The sequence below is a fragment of the Lontra canadensis genome, unplaced genomic scaffold, assembly GCF_010015895.1.
Source record: "Lontra canadensis isolate GAN:19392208 unplaced genomic scaffold, GSC_riverotter_1.0 scaffold17, whole genome shotgun sequence".
NCBI lineage: Eukaryota > Metazoa > Chordata > Mammalia > Carnivora > Mustelidae > Lontra > Lontra canadensis.
In genome coordinates, this window is record NW_022631011.1 from 24447991 (window position 1) to 24465163 (window position 17173).

Here is a 17173-nt window from a genome sequence, read left to right on the forward strand (position 1 = left end):
ATTTGACTCACAAAATGCTTGGGTCACTGGCAATCATAAAGTTTCTGTGGTATTGAATTACATGATGATTTAATAAGATATGATGATGTTATAGCTACTAAATGGTAATCTTACAAAAGTAATACTTTTTTTTTTTTTTACTTAAGTCACTGAAACTTTTGCTACATTCTAGGTATGAAATCATTTTTAAATAATGATTTATGATGGCAGTATTTTTTACCTTTTCAACAATTTGATATGTATAAATAAGGATACATGCACTGTTAATGCACATATTTTTAGAAGCATATCTATTCTGTAAAGCAAAGTTGGTAGTCTAACTTAACCAGTTTGTATTGTGTTAAAAGCATTTGATTCCTATTATATGAAGCATAATTTTTAATTTGAAAATTAATAAGAAATCATTTTCATCTTAGTCGAGCCAAGTCACAGATTAAAGCTCATATTAAATAAATTGTTCGCATTATAACAACCATAGAGAAAATAAATGTGTAAACCAATATAATTTACTAAATCATTAAGACTGTCTGGAGTCATTGAGAATTGAATTTGCATTACAGAGATTCAAGCTGTGTATCTTTGGGTATGTAACCTAACCACTCTACCTTCAGCTTCCCATCTGTAAAATGGAATAATAATAGTGTCTAGAAAAGAGATTGCTTGAAGGTAACGGAAATAACTGGTCATGTATTTAGTACAGTATGTGTTCACTAAATAGTTATTATTGCTGTTGTTACCTGATGAGTAGCAAAATCATGCAGCTCCATTGGAAGGAAGAATTTAAAAGTATACAAAGCAATAATAATTGAAGTTTTAAAATAGGAAACCCATGGCAAATATAATCATATTCCAAGCAGATGATAACTTAAAACAAAATCATGCCTGTGTATATTTGTGTGGAGAGAAAGATTAGTTAAAAAGCCTTTGCAGAGTTATGATCATTACCACAAAGTGCTAGTAATATGGATAAATGAAAAACAAAGTTTCCAAAATTATTACGAAGAAGCCTATACTCACAGATAGATAAGGCTGAGTCTAAAACAAGAGGACAGAGGTTTGATACTATGAACTCATAGAACATTATCCTTTTTTTGATTTACACATAAAAACCTTGTTTTATTTTGTGCACAGATCTTCCTTCTAACATTTTCAGAAGCTGTCACAAAAACTCATTTAGGATATTGGGTTTCCTGGATCCTCTCCAAGCTTTTCTTCCTGCAAATAAGCCTTATATGATCAGAAGATTTAGACTGAAGTAGACAGAAGACTTTGTCATTTTTGTCTTTTATGAGGACATGTTCTGGAAATCTCAGGAGAATATGGTAGATGCTGCACAGTGAAGTCTAGGGTATGTATTTTTGGCACCCAGTAAACAAACACTTAGAGAATAAGGTCTTAGAAGAGCCATATATGTGAAATAGTTAAAATCATCTAAACCTGAAGCAAAGCTTAGATCCTAGTTTTTGCTTCTTGAGTGTCTGCTTTGTTTAAAACAACCAACAAAATTCCTTGGCCCTGTGAACATGAAATTCTGTTCTTGAATTAGAGAGAGAGGCTTTTGCTCATGTGGCTTGGAAAGTCTTCCTGGTTATTTTCAAGTGTGTGAAGCACTAAATTTTGAAGGTCAGAGAAGTTGTGACACATTATTGGTAAGCTCATCAGCTTCTTACTTCATGGTGTGTTCAGAGGGCCATGATGCAGGCAGTCCGGTAAGTGATGGTCATGATGTTCTGCTGCAGAACATTTGGGTTTCCCTACAGGTGTAATTGGGATGAAGTGAGTCATTAGTCATCACATTTTCTGGAAGAGTCAGAAGAGAAAAAGTTTAGAGTAAAATTGAATACACTTTGTAATTTGCTTTGGTCACTGATATGAGGGAATGGCATTTTGCATCAAACTTGTTCACTAAATAGGTTTACGATAGGCTGGTACTTAGGCTAAGTAGTGGCTAGAAATGAGTAGAATGAGAATATAAGACTTTTCCAATAAGATTTACTATTATTTATACTAGGAATTAATAAAGATGCTGTGTGCAAACGTGACCTTTCGTATGATTTAAAAAAAAGTCAGTGAGGGTAGATGATGGGGATGGTGGAGGTATAGGGCAATGGGGGAGGGTTACATAGCCATAAAAGGAAGACTCCGTTCCTAGGGTAAGGAGTCTTGGCTATGCAAGCTATTTGCCAATGTTGTGAAATCATCTGCAAAATCAAACTCTCAGTAAATATACTAGACATAGCCCTCTTGTTTGGATACAAAACCTCACCTTTTCAAGGGCTAAAATATTCTTTGAGTGTTCACCAAGGTTTCAAGGCTTGAAACTTCAGCAAAGACAGATGTGTCGAGTGACCAGAAAAAACAATTCAGGCAAGTATTAGTTTGACTTGTAGCTAGGAGTCACCATTTCAAGACCCAAAGCTATGTTTTCTTATCTTAAGGACAAACAGGACAAAAAGCACCTTATTATGCTTAAGCATATATATTAGTTAATATTTTAGGGGGTTGAAGTTCAGGGTCTTTGTTCATTTTCGACAAATATTTTCAAATAGCCTGTGCTAGGTAGATGGAGGCACAGCCCCAGAGTGATGCCTTCTGTCCCTCCCGTTCTCAGAGGACACAGGAGAAACCTACCCCTGGGAAGAATTCCATGGTTGAAATTGCTTTTCTAAGGAGATGTGATTGCAGTCTAGTCTAGCATGCCAATCTTTGCTTCCACAGCCTGGGAAGAAACAGTTGCTGCCTGGGAATTCTACTACCTCTGGTGAACATTGTGGGGACAGGGTGGGGTCATACTTGACATTCCTTTGTGTTATCTGTTAACTGGAAGGAAACTCTAACTTTCGGGTCTTTTCTTCTTTTCTTCCCTTTTCTCCCTTGTCATTTTCAGTTATATACAGGATATCTGAAGATTTCTCTCTTCCTCTTAACCTCAGTCACCTTAGGAAGAAGTAAAAATCTTTAGGAGAGAAACAGAGTGCGAGCCGGGTAAAATTGGAAGGCTCTCCCCCTTGTCGTGCCCTGTCCTGCCCCAATTCTCCTCTGTCCTTCCCTCCTCTCTCCCCTTTTCCCAGAAAGGATGCTTTAGGTGAGGATCCTTCCACAATCCGCTCAGGCCCCAGGCCTCGCTTTAAGCCAGATCGATGTCTGCATTGGCAATGAACTAGTCCTTACCAGCCGCGGTTTCCTAAGTGGTCTCGGCCGGGACGCCTCGTCAGTGCTTGTGGGGGTGGCTCTAGGCCTTTCCAGCTTCGCATTTTTACCTGATGCACCTCTTTCTTTCGCCGTTCCTGAGACACAAGCCCTCCCACCCCCGCCCCCGACAGCAGCGTTAGTCAATTCTCTGAGTTAGAATATTCCTCGACATTAACAGAAAATTACTACTTTCAGGGAGGACTTGGGGGGTAGTTTTGGTCTTTGAGACATGGGTTGCCCGGTATTTGCCTCCATCCAATAGAAAGCAGGAGGAGCCTATCTGGTGAGCGAGGATTTGGCGACGTGGGGATGCAACCACAGACTTTCGCAGTTTTGGAGTCCGGTCCCGAGCTTCTAGTTCCTCCCCTTCCGCAACCTTCCCGGTATCCCCGAGCTCAGGGGCCCAGGGCAGAACTTTTGAGAAAAGGAAAGCTTCCTTGCTGGGAAGGACGCCAAATTCTCTTAATCAGAGACCATCAGTGGCCCCCAAAGATCTGTGGGACAGCCCTGTTCCGGGCTCGATTCCCCCAGGAAGCTGTGGGTCCAGGCTGGCCGGTCTTTCGAGTGTGCCGAGCAACGGGTGGGTCTTGGAAGCTTGATTTTCTGGGGGATCAGTGACCAAGAATCTCAAAATTATTTCTTTGCTTAGTCTTTCACTTTCGCGAATGGGTTCAGGCCTCAAGGCCATCAATTTCGGAGTGCTTGGCACCGAGTTCCGCGCGTACCTAAGCTGAGCAGAGTGGAAGTGGCACAGCCCTTGTAAACCAGGGCATAGTTAAGATTCTTGCGGGCCATGGAGCCAGTCGTCTGTCACCCGCCCCACGAAGTTAATGGTGTTTGTGGTTTTCCTTCTGATAGGCCATGAAGTCAACATTCTCCCCACATGGTGGCTCCCTTCACTAAAGTTGAGTAGTGAATTTGTGCAGGGAGTCTTGGAAATTTTCAAATATTTCTACAGATTGAACTCATTTCGGAATCCGCGTGGGAGGGAAGACTAAGGATTTTAATCGGGTTCACCTTTGACGCGAGGCAAAGAGGAAGACAGAAAAGTCACAGCTTTGGGTGCTTTAGTAAGAAAGACGTCCCTGCTTGATTATCCGCTTGGTCGTGTTCACGGAGGGCTCTTTGTGTGCGAATTTACTCCAGAGGCAGAGCTGACCACGGAACATATGCATGTAAACATTGAAACATAAAAAGGTGAACATATGCACTGGAGACAAAGAGATACATCCCTACATAGTTGTGGTTCATAGCTTTATTGCAGGCAGGCAATCTGGAGTATCCCCAGGAAAAAGCTAAAATGAAGCGAGCAGCTTCTGCTCATTCATGACCAGGAATGAGCAAAACTTTTGTCTTCTTGAAGGGAATATTAGATCTCAAATAAGAAAGTAGGAAAGGAAATTTTAAATGAGAAACATAATTTTGTCTTAGAAAAAGCATGCAAAACTAATATAGCTTATTTAAAAGTTAGCTCCAAATTATAATAGGAAATATTCCCACAAAGTTGCCATTTCCTCTAAGTTTTGTTTAAGACCCAAATAATTAAAATGCACACTAATGGTTATTGATGATTCTATTTCCTTTGAGCAATAAAAAGAAATAGGCTAGATTTTCTCTTACTGGAGTAGAAATTTAGGAATCTTCTTAAATTGCCCAGGGGCTTGAAAGTCTCCGGGTGGCTCTAGTCTTCTCTTATTGCTTTCCTCTTCCCACGTCATTTTCAGCTAAAAAAAAAATTAACGGTTCCCAATGGAGGGATTCCCGTTAGAAACCCTCAGCAAGTAATCTTGTACTGGGAATCCTCACGCTTCCCCAATCTGTCTGTATTTCTCCAAACAGAACCCAAGTTGTAAATAAAGGAGAATAATGTATTTCTCACTCCCAAATTCTTAAAATTTCAATTTCTGTGGAAAATACAATTTCACAGTTTCAATCTTTGAAATCAGTAAAAGCCAAGAAAGTGCGAAGGTGTTCAAATAGGCCACCTAGAGATCTACAAACCAGGACTAACAGGAAACAGAAAGCTCTTTACTCAAATGTTGGCAGGGTCTGACTGTTCTCAGCATTAAGGGCATTCATGGATACTGCAAAGGGGGAACGTATCTGAACAGTGGGGAGACTTGGACAGTGAATTGTTACATTAATAGTATCAGTGCCAAATCTTCAGATTTAGAGGCTCTGGTGAAAAATTAAACCAAGGGTAATTTTCAATGTTTGTAGCATCTGCGACCAAAGTTCAGCGCCCAGAGCTTGGACAGCTCCACAGGCCACCGACCGGATGCAGCTTTAACTCTAATCAATCTACTCATAGCCAGACTGTCAACGACAGCCAGACTCATTAGCGATTTACTGAAAATCCTCCAAGACTTCCCTTTAAAAACAAAACGACTTCCACATTTAATTGTCTATCTAAAAGAACATACGCAAGAAATTAGGAGATCTAAATTAAATTTATTAATAGGAGAAGTTGATGGTGCTTAATTCCAGAGACCAGAGCTCTGATTGCTGGGGCTTGATGAAAAGTAAAGAGAAATCGTACGGACATAATTAAAAACATAACTTTCACCATCCTCTAGATTCTATGAATTCTTTACCCATCCTTGAGAAATGGCTAAAACTGAAAACCATCAAAATAATTGCACTTCTTAAAAACTGGATTGTATGAGTGAAAGGTGTTTATGAGAAGTCGATGACTCCGGATCTTATCATCCAAGAGGACAGCACAGAATAGTTAATATGTTCTTGAGGGACTAGGATGCTGACGTCTTTTTCTGATACCCGATCATTACGTGACTGAAAAAAAAAAAAAAAGGAAGTCATTCCATGAATAAAAATCAGAGCGCAACAGTGCAACAAAATATTCTGTACTTAAAGGCCATAGGCAGACAGATGTTGACAAGGAAGGCTCTTCTAAAACCACGGTCAGATAGATTTCTGCTAACTGCACATATAAATAGGAGCAGAGGGCCGGTCACCTCTGTAACCATCGGCAGCACCAGCAGCAGAAGCCGCAGCTTCAGACGCAGCCAGGGGGACCGCACAGCAGAGAAGGCGCTGCCGACTTCCACAACTGCCTGACCAGGCAGTTGCAACAGACGCCTGCTGAGCCCGGGGGGCCCTCCCTCTTCCTTCCTCTACTTCTTTGACTTTACCTCTTTTCCTTAATCACTTAGTTCTTTCTCCTGGTGGACTTAGGCCCCTTTGTCTCCAACCCCCACTTTAGCTCCTCGCCTCCTCTCTCTTTCTTCCCCATCTCTCTCCTCACCCCCTTGCCTCGGTGTCACGCTTCCTCCTAGTTCCGTGCGTCTGCAAACTTTTGAACAGAATACTGGCCTCAGCAAACAAGTCCTCCAGCTCCTCCTGCTGCTCCTGCTCTTTCCTGCGGCTTCTCAGACACTAACGCCAGAAGGTGATGCCTCTTGGGTTGTGACTCCAGCGCAGAAACTTGGAGGAGCCCTTTGCCCGCCGTCCTACTTGGCAACAAACCCTCTCCTATCAGTGGTAAGAGTTGAATGGTAAGGGGAAAAATATCTTACCAAATCAAACGACTTGTTTGACTGCTGATTCTTTCACCAGCATCAGGGTACGAGTTAGCTTTCGTTCGCACCAGGTTTGGCGAGTTAAGCGGGCACTAGGTATATACATATATATGTTTTTCTAGCTATAGCGAGAGGGAAGTGGCAGGGCGCGCACGGGCTGTCATTCAGCGGTTTTCAACACTGAGAGCTGGTGCTTTGCTCTGTCCCTCCTCTAGTTCGGGGAGTTTCTTGGGGTTGGCAGGTGAAAGGCCAGGAGCGTTCTGACAGCTGTGTGCCCTCTTTCCCCTTCTGCGCAGAATGGCCATGTGTAGCGGAGCGAGGCTGGCCCTCCTGGTCTACGGGATAATTATGCACAGCAGTGTCTACTGCTCACCTGCCGCCGCAGGACTCCGGTTCCCTGGAATCAGGTAGGTGCTGGCCGCCTGGGCTGAGCTGAGGCTTGGCTTCCCCTAACACTTCTTCGTGGTTGTCCTCCTGCAGTTCTGCGGTCCCGGCTGTGATCGTCTCCCCACTGGCTCCCAGTACGCCGCTGTCAGCCTGGGTCCGGCCTTGGGTCTTTGGCCCCAAGTGCAAGGTCCGGGCAGGCTCCACTGCGGCTCAGCGCCCCTCCCCCAGCCCGCAACAGTCAAGGACCCCGGGTAGAGCAAGGGAGCTTCAGCGGGCTGGAGAAACCTCCCCTCCCCCAGCCCCGCCCGCGGTAGGGGGCAGGGCCCGGCCCGGAGATTGACTTCTTTTCCCTATTCTTAGCTTGAGTTAAGAGAACTACTTCTCTGGTGCCCGCAGCCAGGCTGGAGGGTTGAGCGTGAAGCTCCCGTGGACTTCGCTTTGTTACAGCTTGTTCTGGACTATCGGGGCGGGGTCTCCCTCTCTCTCCTCTGATCTCCCTTTCACTTCAATTCGAATTCTTTCCCCTGGAAGAGCTTTCTCTCAAGTGATACGTTTTCCAACTGCAATTTGAGTCTCAAACTGTCTTGGGGAGGGTGAGTGTTGGCCGGGTATGGTTGAGGAGAAGCGTTTTGAGAGAAGGAAGGACAAAAATGGGTCTGAAAGGCAGGGGGAGAAACGGATGAAACGGATGAAAGGAAGGAGGGAGAGAAAGCCGGCAGGCAGGCAGGACCAGGACAACCTTGCTAGCCCGAGGCTGGAGTAACCCTGGCTTTTTTCTAAACCCCTGGTTTCAATCGGTTGGCACTGCCAGGTTCCTTAGGCAACCCCAAAGTCCCGGGGCGGTCGCCGGAGAGTGGAAGCTCCCTTTGCAGCGCAGCTTCCGCGCTTCGCGGTGCTCCCGGCTCCCAGCAGCTAGGAGCGCGCCTTCTGCCGGCTAAGCTGCTTCTCCAAGCCGCACCCAAGAAAGGTCGCCCTTAGCGGCCGCTGACCATTAATTTGGCCGGAGAGATGGGTTCTGACTTCAGTATTAGGATTCCAGCATCTGGGCACGGGGCAGGGATAAAAGTGGCCAGAAAGACCCGGGGACTCTGGGAAGCTGGGCTATAGAGGAGGCGCGTCGCCGAGGAAGGGCTGGGTGTGGGGCGGACGGAGGGATGTGCTTGCCTTATCCTTACCTCTCCACGGACTGGGGAAAGGCGAGCAGAATAACGAAGTACGACTCTAAACCCTACTAGAGAGCGCTACTTGCCCTGGCCGCGTTCCGAGTCTCTCCAGCGGCCCAAAGCGAGGCGGTTTTGCGTTTTAGCTCATCTCTCCCCGTCCTGTATCAAGGATAGAGGCGCTAGGCAAGGGCGACTTCAAGACCGCGGCGCTCCTGTTGGCTCTCGGTCCCCTGTTGACCCTTTCCCTTTCCGCCGACCCAACATTCCTAACAGATTAGCGCGAACTATTTTTTTTCTTTAGCGGACCTAAAAGCCCTATTTCACTCCCAGCAATTTTCAAAGACCCGAGCGCCTGGCACTTTCCTTGGGCGAGGAGCACCAGAGTGCGCGGACATGCCACAGAATGAGACACGGCCAAACAGGCTAAGTTTAGGGGCATCTATTATTCATGTTCCTGCCAGATCCTCTCCCGCCCAAAATAGAAGTCGGAGTTTCTCCGTGACCTACATCTGCGCGGGGAAGGGCTCCCCTGGGCTCAGAGGCTGGGTGGGGGTGGCTGGCGGAGTCTGCCGCGGCACACCCCACCCATCCACCCTCCTTCTGTTTCGCTTTGGGCCTCCCCTATGGGGTCTTCGCGTTGGCCAGAATCTTGTCTCTGATGACCTTTCTCGTCCCCGCCCGTGGCTGCTTGTTTGGGGTGGCTCAGGAGCCAGGCCCGTGGAGGGTGGGGGAGGTAAGATCCTTTTCTGTGGCCAGGTGTAGGGGGTCGGCACAGACGTCTGGGCTTCCCAGGGCCCTGAAGGCTGACCCTTTATCCGCGAGAGGACCGGTCGGAGAGCATTTTGGAGGGATAGGGAATATCTCTTGGGTGTACTTTCTTTCGCCTTACCTCTACCCCCTCCCCCATGCCGGAAGAAGTGGCAATTCTCCGTGCGGGGAATCTTTAGAAAGAAGGAAAATCAGTGCGAGCCCCTTTCTCGGGGTCCTGGCAGAGCCGGAGAGAGACCTGTACTGACCACTCCTTCTGCCCCCGGGCTACCCCGGCAGGCCGGAGGACGAGGTGTACGACGAGGACGGAAACCCGCTGCAAGACTTCTACGACTCCGACCCTCCTGGCCTCGGAAGCCCCGCCTCCGCGCTGCGCGACGCCTACGCGCTCTACTACCCGGCGGAGAAGAGGTACCACGCGCGGCCTCCGCTACGGCCCGGGACTGAGGTGGCGGGAGGAGAAGGGTGGTGGCCCACCGAATAGGCTGTTTTTCATAAAAACCCTCAAGCCTCTCCTCTCTCTGGCTGATACCCGTGAGAGCGACAAAAAGTTAGTTACGGGCCGGTCTGTGTGGCCATGAGGGTCGCGTGGGACCTAAAGATCTGTTGCCCAAGGAGTGGCCGGGAGTGAGCGCCCCATCCAGACTCCATGCCTGGCATCCCTGGAGGGCAGCAGGGACTCCCGTTCCTAACAGTCAGTCGCGGGAACATCCCGAAAGAGTAATCCGCAAGTGCAGTGCCTCCGGGGCGTGTCCCGTCAGCCTTCCGGAGCGCCGAGGCGCGTGCGTTCCTAGCTGGGGAACTGGGGCTGCCTCTTGGGGACAGTCAGTGACCCTGGGCGCTCGCTTTGCCTCCCCGTTAGAGATGTCGCCCAAGGGATCCTTAACAAGGCCTACCGCAAAGTACTGGACCAGCTGTCCGCCAGGAAATACCTGCAGACACTTATGGCCAAGGGCCTGGGGTAAGAGTTTGCGAAAGAGTTAAGCGCCGCGGGACAGCGCGCGCTCCGGGGTGGGTGTCCGTGTGAGCGCGCGCGGGGTGGGCGGTGCCGCCTCTGCGTCCGTGCATGCGCGTGGGCCCGAGGGTGCGTCTGCGCCGCAGGGTCTTCGGGGCCGGCCGGCGGTCCCTGGCGGGGGTTCTGATCGAGCACCTTAAGTTTGGCCAGACAGTTATGAGCGGCAAAAGGCAAGGAGAAGGCAGAGAAACTGGGGAGTTTCATCCGTTTTGAATTTAAAAACGAAGAAAAACCAAATAGCCTCCTTCCCTCCCCCCTCACCTCCGTCCGCCCCGAGTGACTGAAAACCTTCGAGCTTCGCGGGATGATTTGCTATAATTTCTATGGGTGACTTAAAAAAAAAATCATTTCTTTTACTGTAAATCCATATCGAAACCAACAAATCCTCAAATTTGGTCGGGGAAACAAACAGTTCTTGCGCGTGCCAGACAAACCCAGAGCACAGGGCTTGCGTGGAGCATCTCTGAGCAGAAGGCAACATTTTAATAAAGCCCATGGGGAAACAGATTACATTTTTCGCAATGAATAATTCATGTGATGAAAAATATTGCCTACAGCCTGTCGACTTATATTATTATCATCACGTTTTTCAACTTAGCGTGCGGAAGGGAGGAGTGCCCATGTCTGACTAGGAATTGCAGGATCGATGTAAAACTCCCAGGCAGCAGCCAACGTGGCTCTTGGGGCTTTTTGGTTATTTTCTCTGGCTGGGGGTGGGGGTCGGAGGGATGAACAGGACAATTTAGCGCAAAAGCGCTGATGGTCAAATCTCAAAGAGCAGCATCTGGAGAGAGGTTAGGCGTGAAGCACGCCTGCCCTTGGCCCGGACCTCATCCCGGGTCCCTTCTGTAAGGATTTAGTGCCAGGAAAGCCTCGGTGGGGAGGGCGGGATGAGGGGTTTACAACATCACAGCCCTCCCCTCCAGCTGCTTACTGGCAGAGGAAGGCGGCGCGGTGGGCGATGAGAGCTGTGCCTTTCCTGAAGGCTCCCGCGTGGGGTGGGGCCCACCTGCTCCCCGCAGCTATTGAATCTCTGTCTCCCGCCCCGCCACCCTCTTCCCGACCCCTTTCCTTGCAGTGGGAACCTAGGCGGCGGCGCAGAGGACGACTCGGAGCCTCTCTCCAAGCGCCACTCAGACGGAATCTTCACCGACAGCTACAGTCGCTACCGGAAACAAATGGCTGTCAAGAAATACTTGGCGGCCGTCCTAGGGAAAAGGTATAAACAAAGGGTTAAAAACAAAGGACGCCGAATAGCGTATTTGTAGCGATGAGTTATCAGCTACCTTGTGTATACAATCCTGACACAATGAAAAGTCACTTTCCCAACTGACTGAACAGTCATCGCTCATGTGTTCTATCCAAACATGTATTTATGTATGAAGTAAAGCCATTAAATGAATATTTTGATAATAATATTGTTTTTTCTTTTTACAAAGCACTAGAGAATGCACAGATATACTTTGTGGACCAATTATTAATATATATATATTACAAATATATATATTATGAATATATATAGGTATAAAAGACAGCAGTTCATACAGAGTGTGCACAAGGATTGAAAATTTGCCTGAGCTGTTTATGTTTTTATATAAAATAAGTAGAACAATAGACAATCATTGTTTTGAATATTACTCCTATTTTTGTAAAATGGAATTAAAAGGATAGTATTTTTATCCACGACAGGCCTGAAGATATTAATACTGATCATTTGCTACTGTACATAATGATGCCCTGCTCCAGGGAGATTTGGAGGTAATGATTTGGGAGAATTGCTGAAGGGCATTCTTTCCTAGAGAGTCTCTGGGGCAGGCTGCTACAGTCCCAGCTGAACTCAACTAGGACTGTCCCCTTTTGTCCCCTCGCTGGGTGGCAATTCCATTACTTCTGCTTTCTTTGATTCTACTTTTATGTGTATTTGTCTCTCTTCAGACTCTCAGCCCAGAAGGAAATTCTCCTGATAAAAACAACAGCTCAATCCAAATTGTGCTTCTCCCCAGAATTCATACCGCTCTCTGGGGGAAGTGTTGGTAGGCTGTACAGAAAAGGGAGACTTGGTAGAAAAATCTCCCTTCTCTGTACTTGCAGGAAACTCGATATCCCAAGGTTAGGGCAAATGGAACAGAGTGAAGGAAATGTAGGTATACTGGAAGAGGCAGAGCATAAGACAGTCAGAGGAGGATCCTGCAGAGGGACTGGTTTGGAGCTGCCCCAGGTCTGGGACGCTGCGGGTAAGCTGAGTCCCACTGTAGGTCCCCTGCCTGACTGACTTTGGGTGCTGGATATTGGAAATGGATGCAAAGTACAATGTGTTTTTCTCCAGTGCTGTCAATACTTCTCATCTTGTGAAATGACCAGGATGCTCCCCTTTGAACCCAGCTCTGTAGGAGTCACACTTTTCTTTTGTGATTTTCTGAAGACTCTTTCCCACCCTCTTGCACTGTTGAAGTACCGTTTACATTTTTCACTCATTTCTCTTAAACTTGTGAATGCTTCTTACTTTTTTTGTTGTTTGATGCAAGTACCTGTTGTAAAGTTTAGGAACCCCTGTGTAGTTACCACTAAGTAATTATGCTCTAAATATGAACCCTTTGTTTCTTGTTATTGAGTTTGTAGGAAAAATGTATTTTTCTACATTATGGCTTATTGCTTAGTAAAATTTATTTCATAAAACCAACCTTTGTCATATTAGAATGTGTAGTGTTCACATGTTGCTCAGTTTTACTAACTGATAAATCATTTAAACCTCATCTTCATATGTATGAGTACTATCTTATATTTGTGGTCAAGAGTGAGGTAAGCAAGCTCCAACAGACCCTGAGAACCTCCCCCTTGTAGCCTTTCTTGGCTACAGAAAGCATGTCTGTCTGTTTCCTATCAATTCCTTGAACATGTGAGTAATCTCTATAAACAAAAGAACCTTCACCCAGCAACCAGATCAAGCTACAACAGGCAAACCAGCCAAACTCCCCAAATTCAGGCACAGATTCTTTTGGAGAAAAAGAAAAAGAGAACAAGAAAAGATTAAACATTAGTTTGCAAAGTTTAAAGGAACTTTCCTTTTCCTTTACGGATTTGATTCGGTATGAAGTCATAAATCAAAGAAAACAGAATTGGATTTGCATTCCCAGGCGGATGGATGCTACCAGGAGATCACATTGCAAACAGTGAAAGCACAGAGGCATTCGATCTATGCCTGAGTTCTGTGTTTGGGATCAATCTTTCTTTAATTCTGCAGTCACCTCAGGCAATGTGACACGGGATGCAGTTTGCAGCTTTAGTGCCTTTCTTCGCCTTTTAAATCGCCACGAATCACAGATGGCTATTTAGTGGCCCTACAATGCTGCAACACATCGGCTTGCATTTTAGTCTTAATTATTTGTTTCTTGGATAATGGGCAGAGTTTTCTGTATTTGTGTCAGCTGTTAGTGGTGAAATAGGGCTCTAGTTAACCTTTTATTTATGAAGTCTAATTTAGTGTTCCTGTGGCTAGTTGCAAGCATTTACAGTGATCACCCAGTTTAATCTTTTGTATACTTTTTAGAAATGCCAAGAGCCTTACTAACCTGGAGCAGATTTATGATATAGTGATAATTTAGGTAGGTGTTAGTCTTGGAGCTCTTATTTTGTGTGCAACTGATTATAAAAAACATCTTAACCAAGTATTATTACACACATGATATCTATAACTAGGACTTTGATAACTGTTATATAAAGTGTGTAAAATTTGTATGAATAAATTTTTGTAAACAATGTAACTTCGTCTAATGTTTGGAGAAAAAAGACATCTAGGAAATAACTAAAATCTCTTAAAGGATTATATTTTCTTTAGCAATCATAAGATCTTTCATGTCGGGAATCTATAAGCTTCCATGTATTTTCATAAACTGTACTTTAATATCTGCTTGCTGTGTTAACTGAATTCAACTAAAAATTTAAAGTAGCTACTCAGATGGAGATGCCTAAGAAGATAGTAAATTCATAAATAGGCATGGGTGTTGGAACACTTCTAGGATGCACCATTTACATAAATTTCCATGGCTTAGTGTATATATACATTGTGCCCAGTATTCAGAAAGTTACTGTCCACTGGGGAAATAATACCTGGGTATCAGTTATGCTACTAAAATAGCAATATAACATGTTCTTTTACAAGTAACTCTTCAGACTTAATTGTTCTCGATAAAATTCTGCATAAAAATGACTTAAATAATCAGTTTTGGAGGTTTTAAAATATGTTTAGAGATCTACAAACAACTATTTTTGATTAATGTGCTTTGGGTGGAAGGAAAGAGAACATGAGCAAGCAAAGAGTTAATTAAATACCTTTAAAAATATATTTTGAAAGGACAAAATGTGAACAGTCATTTGTGGATTCTTTATTAGTTTATATTACTTAACTTTAAAGCAAAGCCTTCATATGAAATTCCCATGAATTTCTCAGTTGTGTTTATTTTGGAGCCTTCGATGATTTCTGGGCTTAAAAAAATGTATTGAAATCATTTATAATAAGTCAAATACCATTTAATTTAAATTGCCAGAGTTTCATCTTAAAAATTAATGCATTCAATTAATAAATCAATAACTATGTCACAGTAATATTAAAGAATGAGCAAAGATCAGCAAGGATTCAAAAACTATCTTCAGAACTTGGCTCAGTATTTAAGGCCCAGAATCATGTAGGGAGGAGCTTATGATCTAGAGATCTCATTTGTAGTAAATTTAAAAAAAATAAATATGGTACAATTCATATTTACATTGAATTTTATTGAATACGTTTTTACTTCTTCCTCTTCAATTGCCTACCCCATTGAGCTGCTGGTGTGGTAAATGGAAGAATGAAGAAAAATAATTTATTTGGTTGGGGGCACGACTTGTCAAGAAAGTAGCGATAAACTCCAGATTGGCTGACTTCAAATGAAGTTCATGTATATATAGCACCTTGCTATCTTCTCTTATGGGATCAATCAAATGATAGTTTTCCCTTGGAAGGCTTGATATGTTTAGGTAGCCAAGAATTGTGTTTTGTTGCTATTAGGGCTGTGAATACATTGATTCAATACAGTAAATATTTATTGAACACCTAAAACCAGGCACATGGGTTAAGAGAGTTTAACTAACACCTGGGAGTTAAGGTAGTATTTTTCCAAAGAATATTCTTCCGCTACAAGATCATTATTAATAATGTAATTGCAGGCCTCCACCAGAACAAATGAATCTGTGTTTTAAGTAAAAACCTTAGATTAATGGGCCCTAAGTTTGAGACCACCTAGATTTAGAATTTGGTTATATGTGTATGAATGTATGTGTACTGGGACTGGGTGGATTTTGTTTTTCATGTTAAATAAGCAACAAGTCATGCTACCTATACACAGTAATATATCAACAATATATTCTCCCAGGATGGATATTAGGTTCTTCAAAAAATTGCTGTATTTCCTGTAGGTCAGTAAGGCCATAGTTAGCATTATTTTACTTATATATTCTGGTTGGACATCTCTATCTAAAGGGCTTCTGGAAGGAGAGTGATCCTATAAATCCAATCACATGACTGAGAGATGAATGAAATTACTGAGAGAAACCATGCAGCCAGCTGGCAGTAATTCTGCGGATCCAGAAGTCAACTTTGGATTACATCATATCCAGATCTGGCTTGAATGTATCCCCACAACTGTTTACAAGAGGATTTCCATTGGATGCCCTGCTATGACCTCAGATTCAACCTTACCGTTCACATGGTTACAAGATTGGGAACCAAGATCAAGTCTGAACTCTTGTCTTTGATTGCAATGCTTTTTGATGAAAGAAGGTGCCTGTTGCTCTTGCCACTGCCCATTGCTTTGTAGCTGGTCAGCTCAGTGTAGTCATTCCCACTGTTCCCCAACTCAATCCTTCCTCTTTGGAAGGATTCATTCCTATCTGTCTTTAAAATGCTAAAGCTCCTTTTCATCTCCCAACCATCCCTCTGTGTCCCAATGTCTTTTCTCTATCTACCCCATCTAAATATTCTGTAAGCTCCAACTCAAGTCCTCTTTTTCTAGGGCTCTTCCTCAGCCTCAAGTGACCATAGCTTCATTTCTCCCACGTTCATCCTTGCACTGTCTCCAGTGACCCTTACTCTCTGTAGTACTACTTCTGATTTCTAATTTTGCACTGCTCTGCCTGCCTGCCTTCCTCTCTCTTTCTTTTATTAACATATAATGTATAATTTATTTCAGGGATGCAGGTCTGTGATTCATCAGTCTTACATAATTCACAGCACTCACCGTAGCACAGACCCTTCCCAATCTCCACTGCCCAGTCACCCCATTCCTCCCACCCTCCTCCCCTCCAGCAATCCTCTCTTTACTGAGATTAAGTCTCTCATGGTTTGTCTCCCTCTCTGGCTTCATCTTGTTTCATTTTTCCCCTCGATTCCCCTATGATCCTCTGTCTTGTTTCTCAAATTCCTCTTATCAGTGAGATCATATGATAATTGTCTTTCTCTGATTGACATGTTTTAATTGTTTTATAAGCTCATGACTGTCTTCCCAGCTAGATGAACTCCTGGAGGTCATGGCCAGTGAGCTGCACTTTAATGCCAACATAATTTTGGGAACATAGTAAATATCTCCTTGAGTGACTGAAATAACCAGGGGACTTACAGAATTCACTGTGGCATCTCCCCCTTACTTTAATAGGACAGCTGCAAAGTGTATATAGGAAGTGAAATTAACTTACTAATTAAGTATTCATCATAAATCAAACTAGATCTCCCTCCAGGAGAAAAGAATGCCAAATTAGATGTGTTCCTGCCATAAGATAAAATAAACTTTAAATGCACTTACAGGCAAAAGTCTGCAATAGGCTCAAGCTCTAGGCATTTGTTTCTATCATTCTGATAAAGAAAAGAAGGATTGTATTTTCATACTAAAAAGAATTTACTTTATGTCTCCAGATAGTAGTACCTTTTCCTAGAATAAAGGAAAAAGGGATTTCTTGAGACAGAGATGGGAAATTGGACTACACTTAAAAATGATAATTTACAGAATAGTTTGCTGCTGCTGCCAACGAAACTTCTCCCGTCAACAGAGATGTGATTTGAACCTGAGTTCATACACAGGAAA

General features: G+C 44.2%; 1 protein-coding gene across 2 annotated transcripts; it reads left to right on the forward strand.

Annotated features, from left to right (window-relative positions):
- Positions 1 to 6019: 6019 nt before the first annotated feature.
- Positions 6020 to 14395, forward strand: ADCYAP1 (adenylate cyclase activating polypeptide 1). Of its 2 annotated transcripts, none has more exons than XM_032859811.1 (5): positions 6020 to 6707; positions 7028 to 7138; positions 9329 to 9460; positions 9912 to 10010; positions 11143 to 14395. In XM_032859811.1, exons 2-5 carry the CDS (start codon positions 7029 to 7031, stop codon positions 11330 to 11332), a joined length of 531 nt encoding a protein of 176 aa, XP_032715702.1. In that variant the 5' UTR covers positions 6020 to 6707; position 7028; the 3' UTR covers positions 11333 to 14395. The 2 variants fall into 2 exon arrangements, with proteins under 2 accessions (XP_032715702.1, XP_032715701.1); XM_032859810.1 differs by having other exon boundaries at positions 6020 to 6693.
- The last annotated feature ends 2778 nt before the right edge of the window (positions 14396 to 17173 follow it).

Coding starts and splice junctions, on each gene's coding strand:
- ADCYAP1 (XM_032859811.1), top strand. CDS start 7,029: ATGGCCATGTGTAGCGGAGCGAGGCTGGCCCTCCTGGTCTACGGGATA. Junction 7,139..9,328: donor CTCCGGTTCCCTGGAATCAG/GTAGGTGCTGGC, acceptor CTACCCCGGCAG/GCCGGAGGACGAGGTGTACG. Junction 10,011..11,142: donor CTTATGGCCAAGGGCCTGGG/GTAAGAGTTTGC, acceptor CTTTCCTTGCAG/TGGGAACCTAGGCGGCGGCG.